Here is a 21,179-nt window from a genome sequence, read left to right as displayed (position 1 = left end):
TCTCGTCTGTTTATTTCTCATAGTTGCAGACATACCCTGAGTCAAGTTTTGCTCGAAAGCAACCAAACTTGTCAAAATAATAGTGCCAGTGTTGGTTTGGATCCAAAATTTGGAAATCTCTCTTCTCGTCCGATACACTGCAGCCTTAATGAATTGAATACATTACTATAAACTCTTAAAATGTAAACAAAAAAAAAATTTGCAGACTGTAGCAGAAATGTAAAGCAAAAATCCACTATTGGAGTTATGAATGATTTTTTTTCTTTATTTTCTTTGTTTTGGTATATGTTCAGTTTCTATCCTGCATTGTATTTCCAACTTGATTGACATTTCTTTCGAAACCCTTATGTTCACACACACTATACTTCAAGTTGACATTTCTTATGACTGTACTGTTGGAGCCAAATAAACAGTCTTTCAAATACACCAAATAACTGACTTTTTTGTAGTTTTCTGTCTCTTCTCAGGGTCTATGATAACTGAGTTATAGCATTTTTTCTTCACAAATATACAATAGTTGATGAGTAATGAGCAAATTCAAGTTCATCACCATAATGTAAACTGATGCACACAAAGACAACTTTAAAATGTTCACTATTATGGATTTTGAGGAATATAATATAATATAGTAGTTATAATAGTTTAACACATCAAGATGTTTTTTAAATTTGTTTTCAGATATATGAGGCATCAAACATTTGATCCTTATTGCACTTAGTTCAAAAACTGAGTTTTAGATCTCATCTCAACCTAATCACCAGATCTGCAGGTTGTCCCTATAACTTCTGTTGTCCAAGTACAGAAATGGCATAAATTTGACCTGGGCTTTTTTTTGGTGAAATCGTCACTCCAAGTAAGAATCCTAACCCAAACATACATGTTCAACAAAAGTAGTTTCTTGGAAAGAATATATCATCATGAAAACATTAAAATTACTTTAGTTTTAGGGCACCACTGGTATAGCACATTATTACATTATTTGAACAGAATATTTTTTTTATATCAAACCTACATTTCCCTCCTGGAAATTATGCATGCAGTTTATTTCTTCTTCCTGACATGAACGCTCAATAGTTCTGTTAGAAACTCCGGTGATGAAAACTGTACACACGCGCGCAAAGCGTTTGGCGCATTTTTGTCCTCGCTGACTTTCCGTACAGGGAGAGACTTGACCGGCTCTGTTTTGCGCTCGCGTGCACGTGCGCGGCCGGCGTTATTACTCTGCTTGGAGCAGATGCGCGTGGAGCGTCTCTTCTCTGAGAAAGCCGCAATAAACATCAGGATGTCCGCTGGAAAACTGGACAAAAAGGCAACCATAGACTTACGGAAGAAGCACATTGGGTAAGAACATTTACTCTCTCCTCCTTTAGGGCGCTGTCAAGTTTACAGCAAGTTGTCATTTTCATATATTGACATTCAAATTTAATTTCACTTTTGGATTTGCCTTCTCAATCATCTCGCAGATTTCAAATTAATTTTATAGAATGCAAACGATTACATTGTATATTATTTGTTGTTGTTATTATATGTGGTATTTTACACTGCATCACTTTGCTACTGAATAATTTTGCTGTAACGTCTCAGTGCAACTCACGTTAAAGTTTTGTTTCAGTCTCTACAAGTAAAAATGTTCCCCTTATTTTTTGTGTTGTTGCAGGCCTTCTTGTAAGATTTTCTTCAGCCATGACCCCATCAAGATTGTGCAAGCCAAAGGCCAGTACATGTATGATGAGAAGGGGCAGCGCTACCTGGACTGCATCAACAATGTGGCTCATGGTAGGAAGGACCAATCCAGTAAATCTGGACAGACTACATTTACTAGCGCACATAACTTTAATCACTTCACGCCAACCAAAACAAAAGGAGACGCTTCCTTCCCACACAAGGCTGGATGGTTTAACAAAGCTTCCACAGTACACACACAGTCTGCACACCTTGCAGACAAAATACTGTGAAGCTCATTTTATCCTCTAACGGACAACCTTTTCATTCTGTTATATGTTGGTTATGGGTTATTATGGTATGATTTGACCTCATATTATTTAATCACTCCGCATGTGAGGAATTCTAACTCTGAGCATCCTCTGTTTGCATTGCTCAGTGGGGCACTGTCATCCAGACGTGGTGAAGGCAGGAGCTGAGCAGATGGAACAACTCAACACCAACTCACGTTTCTTGCATGACAACCTTGTGCTGTATGCACAAAAGCTGCAGGCCACACTGCCTGACAAGCTGTCAGTCTGCTATTTTGTCAATTCTGGGTAAGTCACATTTTGGCTTTTCTCGAAACCAGAACGCCAACGCGTAAAAATAAAAATCGCCCAGACCTGTTTTTAACCAGGGTGTGGATGAGCTGAGGTTGTGCATAATGAAAGAGCAGTTGGATACAATCTTGTTGTTCTTATATGCTGTTTCAGATCTGGTGCGATTACCAGTACTCAGCCTGAGGTGTAAAGCTTTGCAGCAGTCAAACACGCAGCGCTTGTAAATCACTCTAACGTGCGACACGTGCATGACTGTCGAGTGTACTGGAGCTGAGAACAATATCTGTTCTGGAAGAGGAAATCTCGATTTCAAAGCTCAATTTCTCTCCTGTTACTCTGTATTTTAAATAAAAGATTACTGAAGGCCAATGAAGCAAAAAAGGCTGAGACAAAATACAAAGTGTTTAATACATAATTAGTTTTGCATTGATCAAACTGCACTCGATGTGGTGACCACATACACTCATTAACAAATGTTATCAGTTGTAGTGGAAACATTCTTTGAGAGATAATATAAACCCAACAAAGCAGATGACATGACAGTCTGCACACGTGCAGTGGAGATAAGATGGGACAATAAAAGTCCTCTGGACTCAACCGTCCAGACACGTTTTCTGTGTTCTGATGTTTTTCCTTTAACTCAACTTGAGAAAACTCCACAAACCACTGCCTACAAACTATTTGTCAAATATGCCTCCAGCAGGTGTGCAAAAAGTCGTAATATCTGAAAGCAAATAAGTAGGGCAGAGGCAGCGCAGCAGGTTCACTTAAGTGAGTACTGGTGGAACTTCAGTTATGTACAGTTAAAAACAAAATGTCTGAAAATGCATATACATATTTTCTTTTTTCAATTTTTGCATTAAAGACTTTAATGAGCTGACAACCTTGTGCGCTCACATCACAACAGCAAGCTGCATCCGACCGGCCGGAGGGATGTCCGTGACTTTGGCTGTGTATTTTGTGGTGAATCAGTAATTCGTAGTAACCCTTGCACCTTTGAACTTCAGCTCCGAAGCCAACGACCTGGCTCTGCGACTGGCGTGGCAATACACAGGCCACAAAGATATCATCACGTTGGAAAAGTCAGTACTGCACCCTGCTCATTGTCCTACAAACACTTGTCTCTCTGCCACATTGAATCATCTTTAATTACAATGAGCCGTGACTCTCTCTCTCTTTCCTTCTTTTTTTCCGCACTCATCCTTAATAAGTTGGTGTGTGTTGCTTGTTTGCAGTGCGTATCATGGCCACGTCTCCTCGCTAATTGACATCAGTCCATATAAGTTCCACCAGCTGTCAGACGCCGAGCGCAATCCATCTGTCCATGTGGTGAGTGCGTTTTCGAGCGAGCCGCCGCACTATTAAAACACCATGACTCAACTGGCTCTGTTGGCCTTTGGCGAGCCGATGAGTGTTCAGCACACACACGCGCACGCACACACACACACACACACACACACACACACACACGGAAAATGGGAGCAAAGTTCTCTTGGGCTAAGGGTAAAAGTTTCAGTTTTAACTGAAAACAAGACGCAGTGAGACAGAAAAGGACACGGCTCTATGATTCAATGAATTTATATCAGAGCATTTCAAACAATACTTTTCACTCACCTACTTGGGGGCATTCACATCATAAAGCTGTCACTCTTTAGTGTTTTTACTTATTTTTCAACCCGCCCAAAATAAATTACTGATATATCCTGCCTGAGTTGACTCCCCAATGTAGAAATAAACAAATAAATACCCCGCCAGTGCCTTTATTGAGGTCTTCGGGAGAACAAGTGATGTTTGGTGTTTCAGCAGCTAAAACATGTTACTCGTGATCACCAGCAATTCACTCTGTGTATCAGATATAAGTGATTATTGGTCGCCATAAATAGTGGAATAATATCGACCAGTCCTCTTAACACAAAGTTAATTTGGCACTCATAAATTTCTGCACATCTTTAAACAGGTTCGCTTAATGATTGAAATATATTAAAGCTTTTGAAATTGATTCAACATGTCAAAATATGAGTCATAACGATACATAACGAATGTTTTTTCAAAGCAAAGTCAGCCTCAACAGTCTTTCGGTGGGACGGGCGTCACAAATTGTGTGCCGAAGGAGGCGCAGGGCAGGGAAGCGGCTCCTGACCAGGTTTTCCAGCCAATCAGGAGCCGGAGTATTCACAGGAAGCCCACACTGGCACAGGGAGACACAGATGCACTGGCCTGCATTTAACAATGTTTTCACCCTCCAAATACAGAATTAATCAGCATTTCTTCCCATTTCTTCCCCTCCTCCCCCGCAGGCTCCCAGCCCAGATGTGTACAGAGGTAAATACAGAACAGACCACCCTGACTCTGCCACAGCGTATGCAGATGAAGTCAAGCATATTATAGAAAAAGTCGACAAAAAAGGAGGCAAGGTACTTTTTTTTTTTCCTTCTTTCATGTTGTTTTGTTACAAGATGTCAATCAAAGATATTAATTGATGCGGGAATAAAGACAAGAATTTCTATTGTTAAAATGTATCAAATGGTTTTGAGTGTAATCATTTCATAATACAATAATAATCACTATTAAGCCCTTTGAGATCAGGCATTTATTTGCATGTCCATGTTTGAGGATAATAAATTAAATGTTTTCGGTTTAATCGAGACAATAAAACTGGTCAGACATTTTTCTGCGACAGCAGGGACACATATCTTTGAATATTCAAAGTATTGATATTGTGGATCATATAAAACACATTGCGTGATACTCTTATCTATATATTGTCCGGAACTGATACGTTTTCTTCGTAGTGACCTACAGTAACCTCAGTGAGAGTTACACAACTGCCACACTGGCGTTTATCACTGACAGCTGAACAGTGGAATCACAAAAAGAGATCCAGAGGTCGTTGATGCCCAGACTTGGACTCTCTCTCTTTTTTTTTTTTTTTTATATCAGTCTGGCTTTTCATTGATAGACCTGATATGTCTGTCTCTTCTGCAGATTGCTGCTTTTATTGCCGAATCACTGCAAAGTTGCGGCGGGCAGGTCATTCCTCCTGTGGGTTACTTTCAACAAGTGGCAAAGTACGTACCCAAGAAATCCATATTGTTAATGGATCATCGTGCTGTGGTCATGCACAGAATGGGACGTTTGACTGCTGAAGACTGTGACTGTGGAGAAAACTATTACAAAACATGTTGCAAGAAACATATTTGTGGCAGCACTGGATTTTTGATAATAATTCAATTCACAACTGCTATTAAAAGAAACAAAAAGAACCTTTGCTACTCTTCTGGAAATAAGTGAAAATGCTTTTCTTTTTGGTTACACTTTTGCTTCAGTTCAAATTTGAGTTAATTTCTTATTGGTTTTTGCGTGCAGCGTGTTTCTAAGGAATAAAACACTTTTCTTTTTGCATGTGCCTGGAGGAGCTGTCTCAGCTCACATTGCTCATTCACTGCTATTTTACAGCTCCGGCTGCTCAGTTTTAGTTTGCAGGGATCCTGGCTACTGTGCATACTATCATGACCACTCTCTCGCTCTCATGCACATGACACAGGAGCCAAGTTATTGTAATAAAACACTTTAAATTTTGCTATTTGTAACTGTGAAGACTCCAATCATTGATCCTGTGTCTTTTCACTAAAGATTTCCTTTCCAAGTCCAAGCAGGGGAAGTGAGAAGAAACGTTTCCGTTACGAAGGAGACGTTGAACATTATTACTTTCCGAATACGGATTTCGATAAACTGTTTTGCTCTACTTCAATCTTCTTTGTTTTTGCCCCTGTGCAGACATGTCCATGAGGCCGGGGGCGTTTTCATTGCCGATGAAGTGCAGGTGGGCTTCGGTCGAGTTGGCACCCACTTCTGGGCCTTCCAGCTCCAAGGAGACGACTTCGTCCCCGACATCGTCACAATGGGGAAGCCCATTGGCAACGGCCACCCCATGTCATGTGTGGTGACAACTAAAGAGGTGGCCGAGGCCTTCACGTCATCTGGAATGGAATATTTCAACACAGTAAGGATAAGTATTGATTCATAAAAGCTACAAAAAGACAGAGTTTAGAATACAGTTGTGATACCTTCTCTGACTTGACCTAGTTCACAAGATGTTCTTATCCGTGCTTGCCAAGCACAACAACACACCCGTTTTCCACATTATGTGAAAAATCCATTCCTGGCTATAGCAGGAGAAAACACTGATGAGAATGACACCTGTCATGTAATGTTGCATGTATTTCCCGTCGCTGTTGCTTAGTGAAAATGTAGTTTCAGCGTGTTAAAGCATCTTGCATTCTTTGAGCCTGTGGTTTCGTGCCTTCGGCGTCGGCCTGTTTGTTCTCCAAGCAGCCACTTGCTCGTGTGTGAACTGATATCTGCGCACCTCCCAGTTCGGTGGAAACCCGGTGTCGTGTGCCATCGGCCTCGCCGTCTTAGACGTGATTCTGAAGGAGGATCTGCAGGGTAACGCAGTACGCGTTGGCCGCTACCTGAGCGATCGGCTGATAAAGCAGCAAGAGAAGCACTCACTGATCGGAGACATTCGGTAAGAAGACACAGAGGATATGACTCTGTGCCGAACAGATCTGTTTTGTAAAACCTCTGAATGTGTCCAGACCACTACTTTTAATATGAGATTACCCATGACTCATGTCCTTTTAAATCTTAAACCAACATGTGATTCAGTGACTTGACAGTTGGCCATTTAAAGTGACGCATTTACTCTGTAACTCCAAGTACCTGTCAGCTTTGTGGGTGATGTTGACTTTAAAACTATTGATTGATTCTGCTGTTTGGAAAAAAAAACACAGGTCTTTATAATGCAATGAAAAATGTTACAGCAAATAAATGAGTTCTGTAAGCGTAGCACTTGGCGTTTGACTGTTTGTCTGTTGTGTTTTGCAGCGGTCGTGGTCTCTTTGTCGGGGTGGAGCTGGTGAAGGACAAAGTGAAGCTCACACCTGCAACAGCAGAGGCCCAGGAAGTCATTTATAAGTAAGTGTAAGACTAACACTTACATATACTAGTCATTAAAGTCATAATAAAAGTGAGAAATATCTCATCACGCAGCATTTCATCTGGAACGGGACACTCTGGAGCGCCGATGATATTCCAAAATAAACTTATTAACTCCTGCACTTACAGATAAAGTACACTAAACTTTATTGCTGCTATCACTGGTTCCTATTGTCAGTCGCTATCCTGCACTGATTAAAACACTTACACACTGCAACAAGATATATCAGGATATAAGGAAGTATGACTTTTTTTTTTTTTATCTCATGGAGTCTAATAAAAAGTCACAAAACTGACAAAATCACATATTTTTCATGGTTTGCAGCTTAAAAATATTTGTAATCATAAATGTAAATAGACTACTATTCCATCCTCCATTACAACAACGTGATATTCACAAATAGGACAACAAGTGTCATTTACTAAAGACACTGGATTTTTAACACATTGCTTTGGGTTTTCGACTAACATTACATTACTGTGAGCTCTACAGAAGTGTGGATTTGACTAAATATGGTCACAGACCCATCTACATAGATTCCACACATGTAACTAAAAAGTCTTCATGAAGTCTGCATAAAATCAGAGGTCAGATTAGTAAAATGTTAACGCCGCCAACACTGCGTAATCTGCTGTGAACAGATGATAGAAAGAGTTTAAAGAGTGAAATAACTGAATCTTTTTCTCAGGCTGAAGGAACAACACATCCTTCTCAGTGCCGACGGACCTCATCGCAATGTGCTGAAGTTTAAACCCCCACTGTGCTTCAACACGGAGGACGTTGACTTGGTTGTGGAAAAAATCGACCATATCCTCACAGGTACTCAGATTACTTTCAATCTGTGCTGCCTGTGAATATGTGGCAACGGTGGAGTTTTCAGTTAGTGTGTGTGTGTGTGTGTGTGTGTGTGTGTGTGTGTGTGTGTGTGTGTGTGTGTGTGTGTGTGTGTGTGTGTGTGTGTGTGTGTGTGTGTGTGTGTGTGTGTGTGTGTGTGTGTGCGTGTGTGTGTTTCCAGAACTGGAGGAAGCTTTGGGCCTGAAGCTGCACTGCCTGTCAGAGAAAGAGAATGAAGGAGGTAAAAGAAAGGTAAGTGTGACAGTAGTGGACTGTCTCATGCAAATGTTTTCCCGCCACGCTGAACATTTAATTCAACTCTTTGTCTCCACAATTTGATCTCAAGCTGCCGGCTGACGGAAACGGTCACCAGTCCAACAACGGCTTGGAAAGCCGGGGAAACGCTCCTCAACACACCAGACAAAGCAAACGTGTCAAGACATGAAGCCGCCGGCTGTCAGATACCACATTTAATATAAAGGACTGATAAAAGACATCATGAATATTCAACCAAAGAAATAACTGGGGAAAATGTGCTTCAGCATTAAATTATTATTGGTAATAATGTATTGTAAATCTTCTCAGGCTTTACTTTGAATCGCTCTCAGGAATCACTGCATAAATCATGTGTCATAATTATGTTACCTATACCGTGTTATGTTATTTTTTAATTTGCCAACATTTGTATAATTTTCATTATGAATGAAAATGTATTTTAATAAGTAACAATTTGCATATGTCAAAGTACTAAGTGATATGAATGCAGAATTAAAATACAACAAGCTGATTTCTGCAGCCTGATAGAAAAAGTGTGAACTAACTTCAGTGTGGCTGCACTTACTCTGTATCTTTATTCGCGCTGCGCTGTAAACAAACAGGGACACTATTGGACAGGATTGCCGCGATTTAACCGTATTTGTTTGGAGTGGCCACACAGACCGAGGTCCAATCTTAAACTGTGCAGGGAAAAAAAATAAAGTTGATGCATGGCTGTTGGTGGAACTCAAAGGTAATTCTCTGAGCTGCAGTAGACAAACTTGGCACGAGTCCCTGCAGTTTTCTTCGTGAGAGGAAATGATGAGAGGCGAGGGACTCAGTCGCCAAGCAGGCAGCTGACAGCACGAGGAAAATGATCTGGTTGCAGTATTTGCAAAGAGGAAGATGAATGAAGAGGAGAGTAGTAACCCCTTTGGCACAGGTTTCTGGAATATGTTTTAGGGGTCAGAGTTACCGCCTCATGTCTCTTCTAATCTTTTATGAAGTATCCCCTTTCTGTTTATGACTCTTGATAAATGGAGGAATCAAGAAGTAATGCCTGCAACCGCCACCGCAACTTTATACATGGGAAGATCAAAACGAAGGTTTCGGAGCCAAGAATGGAAGTGACAGATTACAAATATTCGCATGACTGTGATTAGGTACTATGCTGGGGGAATCGGACTTTTTAAAAATGTATGTAATTCTAATCATGTCCACCATGTAAGCCACTTCCATCCATCCAAGTCTCTTTTGTAGTTATATTTAACCCAATCTATGCTGCTGGTTGGAGGTTGGATTTAAGAATAACCAGTCAACCTCAAACATTTGTTTTTGGACAGAGAGGACTTTTCCAAAGTTTGTTTTTGTGAAAAATTCAATTTGAATGTAAATATTTTTACACAATTGAACTGATCACCTGCTATTTACAATCTAATTACATGTGGTTAAACTCTAACAAACACTTTGAGACGTTTTTCAGAGGACTACTTTGTATTTTTACTTGATTATTTTTTGTTTATGAGTGAGTACAAAGTGAGCTGTTTCACCTGATGCCTCTTACAAAGTATCTTCTGCATCGTCGTCGTGACTTTCAATCCGCGTCACCGTCAGACCTAAGTGTCAAATCAAGTTTATAAAATGATGTTTGAAAAATTGAAAGTAACTCTGTTGACCTGCAGACATCCAGCTACAAATTATGTAATGGAGGAGCTGTACTTTAAATCTTTATTGTCATAAATATATATGATGGCCCTTTTTTCTTTATCCTCATTGGGTTATTTTTGGAAAGTTCATCACAGTAATCTCAAGAGTTGATTTTTGAGTTTTCTGAAGAAAACATCTTAAAAGACGTTTGATCTCAAGGCAAAAAGCAAGGCATTGTACTATAGAAACATAAAGCACAGATCTATGCTTTGTTATTGTTTCTTTCTCTCCATAAGCTCCCAAAGGAATTGAATGAATGGTGATTGTTTCCATCAGAAAACACATTAAATAAGAACAAAAGTGTACAGTAATTACATTATTTTTCTTAGGTAAATGTAAAAACTGCTATGTAAAAATACATAAATGGGACAGCATTTCATGAAAATAAATGTTAGTTTTGCAGGTTTTCTGTGTTTGACTATCAAATATAGGTATTGAGGAGTACAATTCACACCATTGTATTACAATATTGGCTGGTTTTTAGCTTTAGCACATTCAAATGCCATAATTATGTTATTGGCAAATATTATGCTTGGTTGATGTTACATTGTTAGTTGCTGGAGTCATGCAAACTCCACACAGCATCTGGCCAGCCTCAATACATGGAGCAGAAGCTCGTTTTAAATCAGTGTGGAAGATCTATAACGCCACCTACTGGAGGGAAAGTCACAAAGACTGCAGCGACTCAAAAATACCAGTATGAAGTCTAGAATTCGAAGTCTAGTATTATCTGGATGCTAAAAAAACTAATTATAGAAACAATATTGTGATCAGTCTTCAGAAATGAGTCAAATGCAAAAAAGTGAGAAAGGGAGGATTTATTTCACAACCCTGTACAAAACAAACTGCAAGAGGTTCAAATCTATTTGTTTAATACAAAAAAACACAACTTAAACGTTATCCAGACCCCCATCTAAACAATTCACACAGTGCCAATCCTGCTTCATGTGTGCCTCTGTCCCGGTGGTGTTCAGCAACCTCTCTACTTTTTGAGGCACATTTCTTAACACTTAATGTTGTGGTTTTGCTAAAGAAACCAATTTTGTTGCATCAATTGGAGGGAAAATAATGAGAGTAGATTGGAAAGGAGGACACTGAGCAGTAGAGACAGAGCCACTGTGACAGTCTGAGATAATTTCTTGGGCAAGTTCAGTGTTTTCAGTCCATAATGCTTTATGGTATGAAAGGTTATCTGGATCCATCATTTTATATGAACTTCTCTCCACATAATGAATGTCCTCTGTCCATCCAAATGTGCTTGTTAAATTGTGTGGTATCTCTATCCCATGAGGTATCCTCTGAAAAGACAAAACAAATGAGTAAATATCTCACAGTTGAAGACACAAGCAGAGATTTCAGTCATTTTTGGAGGCAAAGCCTGGAAAATATCACGTGGACTGTGGTTTAATTCATGGGTACCAAATGGATTAAGACTTACGGAAGCTTCATCCGCATGAACACTCTGGCCATGAAGAAGCTGAGGAGAACGCTGACGAAGCCGATGAAGAGCAGCAGGAAGCGGTTGAGTTTGGGAATGTTGGGCGCGTTGGAGCGGTCCAGGATTATAAATCCCAGACCTCCCATTGTGAAGAGGAAGCTGGAGGCCAGCCCTTCCATGATGTACTGACCGTTTACTCTGGAACACAAAATGTGGGCACATTACCAACAGCTCCATGTATTGGATTTTGTTACACTGTTCACACTGACACACCTGTAAGCCAAGAAGGCGACAGGCCGCTGATGTCCATGCTCATCAGTCATTGAACCCACACTTGGTGGTTCAACAATGACGTCGTAGATGATACCTGATGAGCAAAGGCAGAAGAAATTCATTTGATTAGCAATGAGACCATAAAAAAAACCGTTTGATTCTTACAAACAAAAATGCATCAATATGTTTTAACGAACATGTAAGAGTGACTGGCTACAGTTTGGTTGGATTAAATGTTAATAATACAAGTATTTTGTGTTGAATGTGATTGCAAGTTATTTATAATTGTGTCACTATTTAATTGACCAAAGATAATACATCAAAAATGGTAAAAGATGTGTGTATACAATAAGGGAAAGCATAAATAATGCATGCAGGTGTAGATTAAAATCGTGGTGCTTTCTATGCTCTGAAATGTAGCCAATAATATTCAGTTTAATCTCCTATTATATTATATTGTCCTGCATATATTAACATGTTTATGTTTTTCAACGTACGTTACATTAGCTTAGCTGGAAAACTAGCCTCCACTGTTCTACAGGTGTATCATAATCAGCAAACCTACTAAACGCCAATCGAAAGGCTAATTCAGACATAAAAACACAGACTTCAGTAACTCATGGTGTAAAAAAGTAGTTAAATGAGCCAGATGTTAGCTCTTCAGAGGCTAGGTGGCTACTGCTGTTAGCTTAGCTTACCTCCAGTGATGAGAAAGTAGGACACAATGACCACGGCGTAAACAGTCATAGCGGACGGCATGTGCAGCCATGACGGCTTCTTGAGCTTTATGTTGGGACATTCCAGCACAGTGAAGGGTATACTGTATAAAGTCTCCATGGTGGAAATGTGAGGGAAGTGAAGCTGCAGCAGAGTCCGGATCCCGAGCCGACTGCGGGCTGTGATGACGTGTCCCGGATGTACAACCGCTCAGGGTTCATTTCTAATCGTTTATCCTTTTCTCTTCTGTATCATTTATAACGCGCGGTATTATTTACCTAAAATTGATTAAGAACAGTTTTGTGTCGTTTAAATTGGCCTGGCAAACAGTGGATTGTTTTTTGTTGTGAGAAGCTGAAATGCTGCGGTCATCAAAGTGTCCACTAGATGTCGCACGGTTTTGGTGAGTCATATGCTGCTTGCTGGCATGACTGATCCAGACATCCCATCAGTTGTGGCACGTAGGATTTTAGATTGCACATTTAAACAAGAAACATTGAAGTTACTTATAAATTCATTCAGGAGTCGTCTAATCTGATGACTTTGAGGGTGTAATTGAATGGGGGGTTTTTTCACACTGGATGGGAAAAACCTAATTACAGTATTTAGTGTTATGCTCGTTTTGCTAGTTTGACTCAACTGACATCACATTGAGCCCAGTGGGTCAGTCTCACTTTAATAAAATCTTGCACTTCAGAAGCATATCACTTCATTTCAAATTGATTGTCCTATAAAAAAAGAATTCTCAGGGATTAATCCCCCACCAAAAAATTCTAAGCAACCAAGTGCTGAAACTACTTTAAACACAATGACACTGAGCTGAATATATTGTGCAATAAGATCAATAAGGACATTTACAACAGCAACTTTCAAATTACCATAACATTTATTTTATCAAGTGTTCACTTCGTTTTATTGAGGGAGGGTCTCATTGATTGGACTGTAGTATACACAGATACACATCAACTCATAAGAAATAACAGAACATGGATTTGTTTGTGATTCTTTATTGTGGCGATACAAATACACATTTTACTTAGATTTCTGGCTCTGTGCCTGTGCCTTCAGCACCTTGACAACGATCTTCTGCTCCTCAATCAGGAAAGCACGCTTGATCCTGATAACAACAAAAAAAGGAAACTTTAGACATCCTGTCAACTTGTGTGGAAATCAAACCAGAGCAGCTTTTTGGTAAGGAGGGTCAGACGGTGACGTTGGCCTTACCTGTCACGCACACACTTGGCGCACATGGATCCTCCGTACGCCCTGCTGACGTGCTTCTTGGTCTTGGAGAGCCTCATCAGAACCTGAGGTCTAACAGCACGGACCTGGAAGACAACAAACACACCGATGAGAACAGAGGAAAGTCAAAGTAAAACCTACAGCAAGTTATCACATTTATAGCATGCATCGGGGGGAAATAAGGACAACTGACGCCTCTTGACACAAGGCTGTACAGTCAAGCCAAACAATGTTTTATAAGTCCAAGAGGAATCACCCACTCGATGTAGAAATGTATACAGCAATTATTACATCCTCAAATATATTGATTATTGTAACATAGCTTGACCATTTGTTGAATCGGTTTACAAATAAACTAATGAGTAGCACAATAGCAACGCAAACATGAGCAAAGCAAGTCAAAAACACATTGCAATGTTAAAAAAAAAAGCTAAGCAAAAAGAATGTATCTTTTATAGATTTTGTTTGTTCATTCTTTTAATCCTTAAGTTTCACATCAATATTCCCTCAACTCTGCCCGTTTCATCAAATGCTAAATCTACAATCCTGACAGCCTGCCTGTTGCATAAATGGCTCCAATCAAATGAAATAACAGTTGAACTGTCATTTCCTGTCGAGTCTGTCACGTCAATGTCTGGCCTGTTAAACGTCTAACACTAAACTATAAATGCATTTTGAATTGTATATAACACCTGGTGCATTAAAACTGAATGTAACCATCCTATGGAGGAATATAGTTGAAGAAAAACACATTGAAAAAGAAAAACATGACTGGACACAGACATTTTAATCTCCATGGTTAAAGCATCTCATCAATTCAGGAGCTTTTGTAGATGCAGGTGTAGAATTGGAAGGGGAATACTACAATATTACATAGAATATATTATATAGAAGGATTCCTTAGTGTTGTTTAACACAGGTGAAAACATGATGCATCAAATTTCAAATAAGATAACAAATTCTAACATGTACAACACTTTATGTCGACTAATATAAGCACGGACTGATGGTGAAAACAAAACACTCTTGACAAGAAGAGTATGCTGGCTACAGGAAGGCTGGCTCTCCTGTGACTGTGCTGCACTTTGGTGGTACGAGTCTATTGAAGATGATCCTGCTGTTGACCAGGACATCATGGGAGGGCTGAGGCATTGATCAAACCCCTCCTGTCGGAGACCACCTGAAGTGTCAATCTCCACCCCCACATCACTGGTCTTACTAGTTAGTGTGAATCTGAACCCTTGAAGTAGCTCAGATTATAAACTAGAAAAGGTCCTGCTACTTTACAAGACCTTTGTGAGCACTGCACAGTATGGAGGTGTGAAAACTGTCTACTGCACTAATGATGAGGGCAACAGTACTTTCATTTAAGAAAAAAAGACGTTTCTCATTAGGTCACATTCACTTATCAAAGCCAGGTGATAGTCCTGGAGTCATAAAAACAGCCCACAAAATCATGAGCTGTCCTCCTCGGAGGTTGCCAGCTCTGGATGCCCAAAAAGGGCCACCATCTCCAAAGACCCTGACTACCCAGTTCATCACCTGTTAGAAGCGATGGTTCTGGCAAGAGCTACAGGTTGATGAAGGCCCAGACATCCATATTATCAATCAGGTTTTTATCCATGGGCCATCAGATTATTAAATTACTCTTAACCCATACATTACTGTTTTCCAAAGGCCACCACGAGCAATTCTCACTTAGAATGTGTCACATGTGGACAATTTGTTTACTTTTTAGACATTTAATGTTGATGCACTGAGGGGACTTACTCCACGCAGTCTTCCTGGGCAGATGCCACATGCTGACTTCGGGGCTTTGCCCACCTTCTTGGTGTACAGGTACACGATGCGGTTACCAGGCGTCCGGGACCTGAAGGAAGGGACCAGATCAGTAACCTCACATGAAGATCCTTCAACAAACGCTCTCTCATACAATGCAGGAGGAACACTTACAGCCTTGTTTTGTTGGAGGCGGTGTTGTAGGACAACCTACGACGGTAAGTCAGGCGCTGCACCATGTTGAAGCTTAAAAAAAGAGAAGATTGAGGGACATTAGAACAACTTCGCTGCCATGCCAACTCCGCTAGCTGCTCCCCGCTACATACATAATAACACACTCAGGTCGTTAAGAGTTTGTTCATAGTCTCGCCAATAAATAACAATATTATGTGGATTATAGCCGCAAAATGTAGCAGTTTAAACACTACCGGCCCAGCGGCACTGTTTACCGAGGAGAAAGCGATCCCCGACATGATGTTCAAAATACCATGCAGAAATGTCATCATTACAAAACTTATCAGACCATCATAATCATGAAATGTTTATAATTATCTTCTGTGCTTCAAACTGACATTATTGGTCTCTAAAACGAAGGATTAGACTCGATTCTAACGTTATATTCATTCACGAGAGAGCAGAAGCCGCCATACCTGCTATCGCCGTAACCGGAAGAGGAAGGTCGCAGCCGGAAGCAAAGTGTTAAAGCGCCACAGTGCCGGATTCCCCCACACTGACCCCTGCTGGTGGGTTTGTATTACTGCAGGTTCAAATTTCTACTGAAGTGTCACACCATCAAAACTATCATTGTCCTTTACGTTTAGATAGATAGATTCAACTAACAGATGAACTGTCATCTTTCTCAGAACTTCACTGAAACAACAACTCTAATTTCTGTGACAAGCCAAAACAAATTATAACAATATACCCCAAGACCAGTGCTCTCTTGCACGTTGATTAAATGTCTCTAAAATCAAACATTTCAATATGCTTTTCCAGCTGAGAAATTGAAAACGTGTTCCCTCAAAAAAAAACGAAACTTGGAAGAATCATACACACTTTATCCACTAGATGGCAGCATATATTTTGGGATTAATTATCATTGTCGGGTTTGATGTCGGAAGTTTGGTGTAATATAAAACTGGAGCTGAAAGTAACAAATGTTCACATTGCTGTTATAGTATCTTAGAAGACTGATACATTTGACATATTTTTTCCTCCCAGACATGGAATTTTACTCATACATTGAAATGACGCCAGCTTATTCACTATTTCTGAACATGGAGTTGCATCTGAGTACATTCTATACATGTAACGTATAAAAAGCTTATGTAAAATAATAACAATGAAAAAAATGTATTTAGTTAAATTTAAGACAAATAAAATATTCCACAGTCTGTAAACATCTCTGTGGAAGTGCTGACTTTAAGAAAAACGTGAGAAATTCTGAGGAACAGACGCACCAGAGAAGCAACTTGAGAACTTTATACAGAACCAGCTCTGCGATAATTGGCTTTATTTCTTGGTTAAATTTAAATAAGATTCATTTATATAAATGGGATTATGACCAGGCAACATAAAGCTATTTGGTGATGGTTGATTGTAGGAATACTGACAATCTGATGTTTAGACATCCATGCAACTAAGCTTTTTTTCTCTCATAAAATAACAACAACAACAACAACAACAACAACAACAACAACAATAATAATAATAATAATAATAATAATAATAATAATAATAATAATAATAATAATAATAATAATAATAATGATAAAAGTATTTTGTCGGTCCTGCAAATGAAAATAAAATCATTTGATATAAGTTTTTTATAGCTCAAAAAAAAATACAAACTCAGTACTTTTGTTTGACTGCTTCAACTTCACCTTTAAAAACTCAACCATGTGGAGTTTATCAATTCATTTGAACCCTCTCACAAAGGTGGATGCAGAAAAAGACTTCTAGGTTGCTAAAATTAAAATAAAAAAAAAGCACTGTGAATATGTTTTAAGTGATTGGAAAGGTTCAAAATGGCTCCTGATAAAAGAGGGTTTGTGTCACACGCAGACATTTGCCAAACTCAGCCAACAGATGGAGAGCTTGGCATTCTTTTCCTTGAAGCCTTTGGTGAAGTCAAAGATCATTGACAACACAAGCCTGAACGCTGTGCCTGCACATCCTGAGACCCACTGTCACTTTTGCTGCCTGGCGTGGTGAAAACTCCTTCAAGGCTGGACTCAGTTTGTGACAAACTATGTTTGATCTTGAAGTTATTGCGTTGTTTCTCAAGCTCGCACTTGCATTTCACCAACAATATCTGGGTTTTTGTATTCGTGACTGACGGTTTTTGCGTCCCTTTTTTTGTGGTAATCTTTTATTATATCAAAATCATTCTTAATTTTGCGAAGAAGTTTGGCATAGAAGTGCATTAAATACGAATCCATTTCACCCCCTCTCAATTGAAAACCTTTAATGGCTGCTGACCTCTGAAGGTCAAAGCATGTTGTGTCTGATCTGTAAAGGGACTGATTTGATTTCAGATGTGGTGTGTCCTGGGATTAACTCCTTCCTCATGGGAATCAAGGTCTCCTTCGTTGGGAGTCTTGTGGATTTTAAAAGACTTATGAAGACACTGCGGCTCATGTACACGTCCAAATAATTAGGAACATATGCGGGCGACCTCTCTTCACTGTGCCAAAAGTAATTACTGGGTATTATAAAAAAAAAAAAGGGCTTCTTCATGGTAATTCACCTGTTAATCCCCAAAAATATAGATATCAGATTCATCCTGGTTTAATTATCTGAAATGGCTTTACTCCTGACATTGAGAAGACGTTTTCCCTCCCTTCTCCGTCGCTCCGGACAAGTCAAAGATGAACCATATCACCTTAAGTGCTCTTGATTACGCAACACTCTCCGACCCCCCGTCTCCACATCTCCTTGGGCCTTCTGTGTAATCTGCTGAGATTTAAACCTGCTGCTCCTGTTTAATAAATCCACTGCGATTAAAATAGGATTACAGCTCTGCCTTCGCCTTCCTAATGACATCAGAGCATGAAACATTTTTTGACTTTTTTTCTTTTTTCTTCCCCCCACTTGGTTGTCTGGTTTTTGCACGAGCGAGCTCCGACATCCCCCTCTCTCTCTCTCTCTCTCTCACTCTCTAACCAGACAGGCAGCGATGTTTCCAACTTCTTTCCCCCGCCTGAAAACTCATCCCCGCAGCCCAGCAGGTCAGCCCATCTGTAGCGCCGCTGACATAAGGATTAACCTCATAATGCAGCACACATCCTGTATCAATGTCGTGGCCCTTCACATCAGACTTCTCAATGACAGATAACAACCCAGGGTAAATATGCCGCGGTTCTGGCTTGGTATTTGCTCAGACCTTGAAACCTGCATGCAAAATGACCCCATGGTGTCAAAAATCCCATGTCCACGGATGCAAAGCCGTCAGATATTATTATCAATGTCCCAGAGGTCATAAGGTCACGCTGCGCTGGCCGCCTCTGTAATATGAGGGATGGCCGTAGTGAATCGATACAACCCTTTCGACCCCGTTTGTCTTCCTGTAGCGTCGTTCTGAAATGATTGAACAGAGTCTGGTCACAAAAGGCAAAAACTGATTGGATCTTTGCATCAGCTGGCCTCATGACCCCGGCTCAGAAATCTCTTCATGATGAAGTGTTCTGCTTTGAGGCACAATGCAGCGTGGAGCAGCGTGTACTCCTGTGTGAAGCCAGTGCTCTGTTCTGTGGTTTCAGGTGAACCAATCTTCTTTTAATTTCACCCATTAAATGCTTATTGGCTCATTAAAAGAAAACTCCTTCAGTACATTTCAGCAGATGTTCAAGGAAACTCGAGTTTCACTTGTGATTGAAATAATGTGTCAAAGCTAATCAGAAGCTGTATTCAAAGCATTCGATCCCGCCGAAGACTCACAAGTCATACAGTCATACAGTTTACTGTATATTCAACCAATATGCAGGTTTGAACAAAACAGTCTGCCAACGTCGACCCATCAGTTCAAAACCATGGCTCATTCTGTAACTCATGATAAACTAATAACTCCACAATGGCTCACTGATTTAAATGAGTGCATTTGACCTTTGCATGTTCAATCAATGTATCTTTAGCACTGTAAGGACATATAATTAGACATAAAGTTTAGTATGCATATTGGTTTAATAAAGATAAGTACTATATTAGTACTGATAGAGAAAATCAATCAGTGTTTCTTTAAATCTTTTCAAGTATTCCATCTCCTTACTGTAGCAAAACATTTGTTACAAAAAAAGGTCTGATTATGTTGTCCTATCAACTTTTGATCAATCAAAAGCAGCATGTTGTCAATTCCAACATTTAAAATCACCATTTTAGATTCCGTTATTTAAGATCTTTGAGGTGGGGATGTGGAATATAAAATATGTACAATAATGTTTTTTTGCACAGACATGCACAGCCCAGCATCATTTTTGAAAAGAACAATGAAACAGTAAAAAGGTATCTCCCAATGTTACATTTAATATCAATAAAACAGAGCTTTATTTGATTTAACTGGCTGCAAGTGTAATTGAGACAAATTAGAATGAAAAGATACGCTTTTGTCCAAAACATTAATGTAGCAGTTGCAACAGGTGCAGAATACAAATAAAGATTTACCATGAAAGCATCAAACTTGCATAGGAAGAGTTATGCTATTTATTCCCTGTGTGTCCCGGCACATTCAATAATTGTCATCAAAAACATTATGTGGTATATTCAACTTAATATGACTTCTTATTCAGAGGATAATGGGACATTTTAGATGTTTTAAGCGTCATGAAAAGATGGTTTTCGTCATTAAGTGACTAAAACAAAACACAATCATTTATTTTTTTTTAAAAAGAACAAATTCAGAATCTATAAAACTGGCTGCTCTATATGTTAATATATGTTAATACACAAGTGAAGGCTGAGTCTTGCATTGAGCGTGTGCTCATGTCTAATCTTAGTGATCAGACCTGCCTGCAGATCATCAATTAGTAAATGTCTTTCCTTCCATTAAAGATTTTTCTTCAGTTTACCCCGCCAGCTTCAGTTAAAATGGTTTCTGCTGCTTTACCCTTCGGCAATCTTGCTTTTGTTGAATAGTCTGATTGGCCCACAGTTTACTGTGGGAGCATCCCATTGGTGCCCATGCACGTTTCACGTTGCTGACCCTATTTTCCTAAGGGGGCAGGTGGTCTGCCCAAGCCTCTTTGTACAGACTTGTGTTGGTGGTGCTGCTAATATGAGGCTTTCTGCATCTAATCCAAAGCAAGTATCTTACAAAAAGCTTATCCTGGGAGTCCAATTTCACTGCTTCCCTTCAGATGAGACTGAAATGGTTGAGTGAGGATTCTGACAAGGAAAGAGGTTCATTAACCAAGACTGACACGTCAGTCAATTGTACTTCCCTCTTTGCCGGAAAAAGTTGCTTGGTTATCACGGCCCTATCTATACCCCCCCCTCTCTCTCTCCAAATGCCCCATTGCTGACAAATCCATACAACTATGTGGGACACAAAAGCTTGGATTTAGCTGCCGGGCCACAGTGAGGGTGGGCCGGGTGGGGGGCAGGGCCAGCATGGAAATTTCTGTTGTTTTTGTCCCGGCACAGATTTCAGACAAATCAAAACAACTGCCACCAT

The 21,179-nt window shown here is 39.8% G+C and overlaps 3 protein-coding genes across 3 annotated transcripts; 1 reads left to right on the top strand and 2 right to left on the bottom strand.

Annotated features, from left to right (window-relative positions):
• Positions 1-1,218: 1,218 nt before the first annotated feature.
• On the top strand, positions 1,219-10,467 carry etnppl (ethanolamine-phosphate phospho-lyase). Its single transcript, XM_080518949.1, has 13 exons — positions 1,219-1,341; positions 1,658-1,776; positions 2,102-2,261; positions 3,272-3,346; positions 3,500-3,593; positions 4,562-4,678; positions 5,250-5,332; positions 6,042-6,267; positions 6,641-6,795; positions 7,155-7,244; positions 7,955-8,085; positions 8,282-8,352; positions 8,447-10,467. The coding sequence occupies exons 1-13, from the start codon at positions 1,235-1,237 to the stop codon at positions 8,543-8,545; spliced, it is 1,527 nt and encodes a 508-aa protein (XP_080375075.1). The 5' UTR covers positions 1,219-1,234; the 3' UTR covers positions 8,546-10,467.
• Positions 10,468-10,862: 395 nt separating this feature from the next.
• ostc (oligosaccharyltransferase complex subunit) lies at positions 10,863-12,674 on the bottom strand. Its single transcript, XM_080518950.1, has 4 exons — positions 12,472-12,674; positions 11,774-11,867; positions 11,501-11,698; positions 10,863-11,360 (listed from the first exon to the last, which is right to left on the bottom strand). Exons 1-4 carry the CDS (start codon positions 12,608-12,610, stop codon positions 11,342-11,344), a joined length of 450 nt encoding a protein of 149 aa, XP_080375076.1. The 5' UTR covers positions 12,611-12,674; the 3' UTR covers positions 10,863-11,341.
• An 807-nt stretch (positions 12,675-13,481) lies between these two features.
• On the bottom strand, positions 13,482-16,184 carry rpl34 (ribosomal protein L34). Its single transcript, XM_080518951.1, has 5 exons — positions 16,162-16,184; positions 15,686-15,757; positions 15,503-15,602; positions 13,715-13,818; positions 13,482-13,607 (listed from the first exon to the last, which is right to left on the bottom strand). Exons 2-5 carry the CDS (start codon positions 15,748-15,750, stop codon positions 13,523-13,525), a joined length of 354 nt encoding a protein of 117 aa, XP_080375077.1. The 5' UTR covers positions 15,751-15,757; positions 16,162-16,184; the 3' UTR covers positions 13,482-13,522.
• Positions 16,185-21,179: the final 4,995 nt, after the last annotated feature.

The sequence above is a fragment of the Blennius ocellaris genome, assembly GCF_963422515.1.
Source record: "Blennius ocellaris genome assembly, chromosome: 23".
Taxonomy (NCBI): domain Eukaryota; kingdom Metazoa; phylum Chordata; class Actinopteri; order Blenniiformes; family Blenniidae; genus Blennius; species Blennius ocellaris.
Note: the sequence above shows the minus strand (reverse complement) of the source record. Positions and strands in the feature narration are given on the sequence as shown.

Coding starts and splice junctions, on each gene's coding strand:
- etnppl (XM_080518949.1), top strand. CDS start 1,235: ATGCGCGTGGAGCGTCTCTTCTCTGAGAAAGCCGCAATAAACATCAGG. Junction 3,594..4,561: donor GCAATCCATCTGTCCATGTG/GTGAGTGCGTTT, acceptor CCTCCCCCGCAG/GCTCCCAGCCCAGATGTGTA. Junction 4,679..5,249: donor TCGACAAAAAAGGAGGCAAG/GTACTTTTTTTT, acceptor TCTCTTCTGCAG/ATTGCTGCTTTTATTGCCGA.
- ostc (XM_080518950.1), bottom strand. CDS start 12,610: ATGGAGACTTTATACAGTATACCCTTCACTGTGCTGGAATGTCCCAAC. Junction 11,868..12,471: donor CTACTTTCTCATCACTGGAG/GTAAGCTAAGCT, acceptor TTTGCTCATCAG/GTATCATCTACGACGTCATT. Junction 11,699..11,773: donor GTCGCCTTCTTGGCTTACAG/GTGTGTCAGTGT, acceptor TTTGTGTTCCAG/AGTAAACGGTCAGTACATCA.
- rpl34 (XM_080518951.1), bottom strand. CDS start 15,750: ATGGTGCAGCGCCTGACTTACCGTCGTAGGTTGTCCTACAACACCGCC. Junction 13,819..15,502: donor GCCCAGGAAGACTGCGTGGA/GTAAGTCCCCTC, acceptor GTTGTCTTCCAG/GTCCGTGCTGTTAGACCTCA. Junction 13,608..13,714: donor GCCAAGTGTGTGCGTGACAG/GTAAGGCCAACG, acceptor TGTTGTTATCAG/GATCAAGCGTGCTTTCCTGA.